The sequence below is a fragment of the Chiloscyllium plagiosum genome, chromosome 13 (genome assembly GCF_004010195.1).
Source record: "Chiloscyllium plagiosum isolate BGI_BamShark_2017 chromosome 13, ASM401019v2, whole genome shotgun sequence".
Classification (NCBI taxonomy): domain Eukaryota; kingdom Metazoa; phylum Chordata; class Chondrichthyes; order Orectolobiformes; family Hemiscylliidae; genus Chiloscyllium; species Chiloscyllium plagiosum.
Genome location: NC_057722.1, coordinates 52,055,427 through 52,061,426, shown reverse-complemented (window position 1 = coordinate 52,061,426; position 6,000 = coordinate 52,055,427). Strand labels below are relative to the sequence as shown.

The 6,000-nt window shown below is 37.6% G+C and overlaps 1 protein-coding gene across 1 annotated transcript in view; it reads left to right on the top strand.

Annotated features, from left to right (window-relative positions):
* The first annotated feature begins 1,555 nt into the window (after positions 1-1,555).
* The window catches only part of prss56 (serine protease 56), a 64,754-nt gene continuing 60,309 nt past the window's right edge, over positions 1,556-6,000 (top strand). The window contains exons 1-2 of the mRNA XM_043702383.1: positions 1,556-1,757; positions 3,498-3,656. Coding sequence (XP_043558318.1) covers positions 1,658-1,757; positions 3,498-3,656 — 259 coding nt within the window. The 5' untranslated portion in view covers positions 1,556-1,657. The remainder of the gene's footprint in view (positions 1,758-3,497; positions 3,657-6,000) is intronic.

The following is a 6,000-nucleotide window of genomic DNA, read 5'->3' as shown; positions in this document are numbered from 1 at the left end:
AATTCTAAGTTTTGTGTCATCTTCAAACTTTGATATTGTCCCCTGCATACCTAGATCTTTAATATCTCTGGATTGGCAAGGTTCCAAATACTGTACCACAAACCTTCTTCTAGTTTGAAAAATATCTATTGACCATTACTCTCAGATTCCCAACCCAGCCAATTTTGTATCCATATTGCAGTTTCAATTTTATTCCCTCACCAAAAGCTTTCCTTACATGCTTATTGTGTATCACTGTACTAAACCCCTTCGGAAGGCTTTGTACACCACATCAATGGTGTTACCCTCATCAGACATTTATGTTACCTTTCAAAAATCTCCAAGTTAATCCAACTTTCCCCTTTAGAAATCCATGCAGACTCTTCCTGATCAACCCACCTAGTTCTGTGTGACTGCTAATTCCATCCAGAATAATTGTTTTTTAAAAAAATACTTCACCACTACTGAAGTTGAACTTGGCTTAGCTGAGAAACCTTTTGTGAACAGGGCCACAATGTTTTACAATGTTGCAGGCTTCCGGAACCTCCCCTGAAAACTGAGATTATGCTCAGTAACCTATAAGTTTCACTCACTTCTTTAAAACTCCTTCATGCATCTCATCAAACCTGGTGCCTTTCAACTTGAAGTACCAATAGTCTATTCAACACTTCAAACTTACAAATCTTGATTCTTTCCAGTGAGGTTTTTCCTCAGCCACCATGGCCTGGGTCAGATATCCCTCTTTGATAAATGCAGATGCAAAGTATTCATTTAACATCTTAGCTTTAATAAAGAACCAAATGAGTTGGGAATAGAAAGTTATTATGAACAACACTACAAAATATTTGAAGTAACTTTTGCACATGAAAAACTCAATTAAAGCTGAGATGTTCCTCACCTGCAAATCATATTTGATCAGTATTCTACGTATTACTAAGCTTTGCTTAACAAGTATAAGATTAAAATCTTTTTTGTTCAATGATTTAGCAGAGTCTTAATACTATAAAGTTTAAGCAGTCTAATTTAATGACACAATTTATTCTTCAAAGCCTTCTGTGATTACCACAAAAATGGCCTGTTGGTTCTTCTATTATGTTTTGGTGATTACATAAAGTTTGGAATAAGAAACGTTTCTAGTGTTCATTTGAAGTGCCTCTTTAAAACAGTTGACCGCTAGTAATTAATTACATATGTGTGTTTCAGATCAGGCTAGCATGCTTAATGATTTGTTCGCCTTAATTTTTCTGGCAGAATATTCCCCTGGACAAAAGCGATCCAAACTGACAATATTTTATTCTCGAAGACAAAAGCATGAAAATGATCAATGCGAGCGCCCAGCCTCTTGATCATTAGTTTAGCTTTGATGCTGCCGTTTGGGTTGTGTTCTGAGCACAATGCAGCTATTCAAAGGAGGACAGACACCCCACAATCAGCCAGCTCTACAAACTCCACTCTCTGCAGTAATGAATTCAATTGTTTGTCTGTAATTCATGGGAAACTCCTGCTCCCCCTCAGCCTATATGTATATATAAAACTCTGCAGTCCCTACTACCATCTAAACCAGTGCAAAGCAAACTTCAGCAACAAATAATAAGAATCATTTGCCAGTACAAAGGAACTAGAATCTCAAAAGTTTTTAAAAATCAATCTGAAGGAATCAAACCCTTCACGAAAGTTTATGAGGAGGATGTTGCTGTATTTCTTCCTAGCTGTGGATCTTAGCTTGGCTGCTCCACTGAACAGAGATGTATATAAGTTGCCACCCAGCGCCTTGGAAGGTGAGGCTATCCTTTACTTTGTGACACTGCAGAGACATTGTTGACATGTAAATTATTCTGTGCTTTTATAAAAAAAACTTTACTTATAACTGTTGTGTACAAGAATTCTTGTGGACTATTTGTACAGGTACACATGTATATATTCATTTAGAAATCAACATACATGAAAAATACGTGAGCGTGCATAATATTGCTGCCAGTACTCATTAACTGAAAACACAAGCAATTCAGTAGATACAAATTAATACTATAAATGTGGAAACCCAGCTAACATTTCAAAACACTTATACGTGACTGTATGCATCAATGCATCACCTTTCAGTCAGATATTTAGAGGTGAATTGCTGTAGGTGTGGGGAAAAAATGAAGTTATTGAAAACTTGAGTCCTTATTTGCTTGGAACCAAAGTGAAGATGCTATTATTTAAAACATAAAAGGAAGCAATAACATTCAAGCCCTTAAATACCTGAGACATTTATGAATGAAGGAAGATGCTGATCTATTCTTGTGCAGTACAAAGTGTCAAAATTTCCCACTGACATTAAGACTCAGGACCACACTTGATATCTGCAGTTTTTCAGATTATTACAGAGAATTACATGTCAATCTTTAACTAAAACATCACTTAATCAAAAGTAAGTCACATGTTCAGTCCCTGAGTTATAAATTCCTCATTATTAGGAATGATTCTGATTTGTGTTGTGTATTGTACAGCAGACAGATAACATGTTGTTTGAGGTTAGGCTAGGCTAAGGGAAATGTTAACCATGTCTGTATTGGAATAGTAGGAGTTCTTCATCTGAAAATATCTCAGAGGTGAAACTAACAAATGTAAGAAGTGAGAAGCAGGCTTGTAGTCAATTGCTACTTGACTTTTCACCATTCCAATTTCTGTTTTCACTGACCTAAAATATATTGCAAAGATTTTAAATTTCAAACCATGTAAAAATTATCGCAAGACAAGGAAATGTGTTTGAATAGCAGTTCCATGAACTTCAGCAGAATAACAAGTTGGTGTGAAATGTCAGCTGGCAATTTGCTACGATCCCATTCCATGATCCTGGTGTGGATCAACCTTACCCCTACCCCCACCCCACGCACACTCCCATGTTTTGAATAGTTCAAGGTTCAAAGGTATTTAAGGCTGGTTTAGAGACATATGGAATGGATTGTTTAACACCAGTTTAACCTTGAAAATGTTTAAAGTAAGCTTTGGTGCAGCACAAAACTATTTTTATGAGTTAATGATACCCCAAGTGATATTAGTTGTTGAGTATTTTGAACATAGGAGTGGGAGTAGGCAATCCAGCCTTTTGCACCTGCTGGATAATGTCATCTAACTCAATGACATTATCCTGAGCTATCACCACATTCTTTGATATCATTAGTATCTAAAAATCTATTGATCTCTTTCTTGAACATGTTCAATGACCAAGCTTCCAAAACCTTCTTGAGTCTTGTTATATATTGAAAAATATTAGGCTTTCAGTTTTAAAGCAGAGATTTTGTCAAACAATATCAAAATAAAAAGTAAAAAATGGTTTGGATTTGCAGTGCCTTCCATGATCTCGGATGCTCCAAACATTTTATAGTTAATGAAGTCCTCTTGCAGTGTTGCAACATAGAACAGTACAGTGGAGTATTTCACATAGCCTGCCAGAACCTTTTTTTAAAATCTTGAAACAAAACAGATTATTTTGCTTTAAAATAAATGTCTTTTTTTTCCCTGTGTTTCTGCAGAATTGTCCAAAAAAGGCACAATAATTTTGGAAGCAGCCCTGAAACATGCTTTATTGAAGTTAGATGAAGTGCTCAGGAACAGGAATCGCCACTTGGAAGAATGCAATTATTGCCCAGCATGTCTGTTTAACAACTGTGGAGATAGAACTACTCAGTGTGGTAGGTGGAACTTTTCACTCCCAATCGAATCATGAAACAGTCTGAGGGGGTTCCTGAATATGAAACAAAAATAAAATTAAGAAGAATAATTTATATAAAACAAACCGAAGGCATGAAGTTTTTGTGCTTTTAAACTAAGTGAGTGCTATGTTCTGAACTAAGGTGATCTTGGCTGTGACTGTAGGAGGGACTCTGATTTGCATCAGCGTACCTGTCCCAGACATTTTGTAAAACTTTCCCAGCCACTTCCACATCCGTGGCCTGGAAAACTACCTCTCAGTTTCAATGAACCTGAAGCACATTTCACTATTAAATGTTGAATGCACTGACTACCCAGTTAACGTTCTGGATTCTGAATAGGTGTCAGTGCCCTTTAATTTTTTACCTTGGCATCTACAATGAATTTCCATTTATGAGTTAATATTATACACTAGTATAATATTATACAGCTAGGCTAAGGGAAATGTTAACCATGTCTGTTATGGAATAGTAGGAGTTCTTCATCTGAAAATATCTCAGAGGTGAAACTAACAAATGTAAGAAGTGAGAAGCAGGCTTGTAGTCAATTGCTATTTGACTTTTATCTGTGTCCAGTTTACAGCACGAGGAATGGGACAGAAATCGTTTACAATTAAAAATGCTGCACGCATATGAATATAAATACTGGATAAGGACATGCTCAGATTATGAAGATGGTCCCTCAGATAAAACACAGCCTGCCAAATGCCACTCATTGAGTGCGGCATGCCCCTACACAGAGCTGAGCTGGATTTCCAGCATCATGCACACGCAACGGACTGAGCAGGGGCACAGTGTCAGAGTAATATCGCCCTCTTGAGCTCAAACTGCAATCTGTTGATTATCTTGCTGACAGCTCAAGAAGGTCATAGCCAACAACAAAACAATTTCTCAATCACCCTGCTTGTGCAGGTTTCTCAGTGACAGTATGAGAAGTAAGCCTTGTTTAAAAAGGAAATAGGGTCTGAATTTTTAAAACCTTGATTTTTAAAAGAAATGCAGCTAAATTTCCAGTTTCATAAGCAGAGCCGAAAGTAGTGAGGCTTCCAGTTTCATCTTCTGTAAGATACCTGATTAAGATCCCAGCTCTGGAAAGGCAATGCATTTCAGAACGGCAGGAAGGTTGAAGAGGGCAGGACGATGATTAGGAGATTGAACGATAGTCTTCACTGTGAAGTTGCTGTTTAAGTGTGTGGTGCGTGAGAGCAAAGTGAAATTAATGGGTATGAGTTAAAGATGAAGGAACTGACGACAGTTTCTTCACCCTGAGCGCTATTCATGACAAAAAATCTGCAGGGGTTTGTCATGCATTGCCCAGCCTCTGCTTGGGGATGATCAAAGACTTACTGTTTTCCACATATAATATTCAGTTGTATCACACTCTCCTGCCTCTCTGGCTTCCCATGTAACACCATGAATATTCCACAGTTTGCTCAATTGAATTCCTGCCACCACTGCAGGGTTTCTGACAGTATGTACAGACAGCTGCTGGAAAGTGGGGATGAGAAGGCATCAGCGTACCTGTCCCAGGCATTTTGTAAAACTTTCCCAGCCACTTCCACATCCGTGGCCTGGAAAACTACCTCTCAGTTTCAATGAACCTGAAGCACATTTCACTATTAAAAGTTGAATGCACTGACTACCCAGCTAACGTTCTGGATTCTGAATAGGTGTCAGTGCCCTTTAATTTTTTACCTTGGCATCTACGATGAATTTCCATTTATGAGTTAATATTATACACTAGTATAATATTATACAGCTAGGCTAAGGGAAATGTTAACCATGTCTGTTATGGAATAGTAGGAGTTCTTCATCTGAAAATATCTCAGAGGTGAAACTAACAAATGTAAGAAGTGAGAAGCAGGCTTGTAGTCAATTGCTACTTGACTTTTATCTATGTGCTAGTTGTCAGTATGATGATTTATATCTTCAGGACATTGGCCGTTTGTTCAGTACTGTAATCATGAGATTACTGTATCTGATCAAATCGTGGCTTCAAACCCTTGCATTTGTGGAGAGATTTTTTTTAATCAGGAGTGACCTGGAGTTGTCACAGTATTCCAGGAAGGTGCTCAGTGTTTGTGCCTTACGAAGCAAAATGTCCAACTAAATAATCCATTTTTAATTGGAGGCTGGGGATGAGTCTTAGTACCATAAAGTCATACTGCACAGAAACAGACCCTTCAGTCCAATGCATCCATGCCAACCAAGTTTCCCAAGCTAAATTAGTTCCATTTGCCTGCACTTGGCCCATGTCCTTCTCAACCTTATATTCATACACATATCCAAATGTCTTTTAAATGTTGTAACTGTACCTTTTCTACCA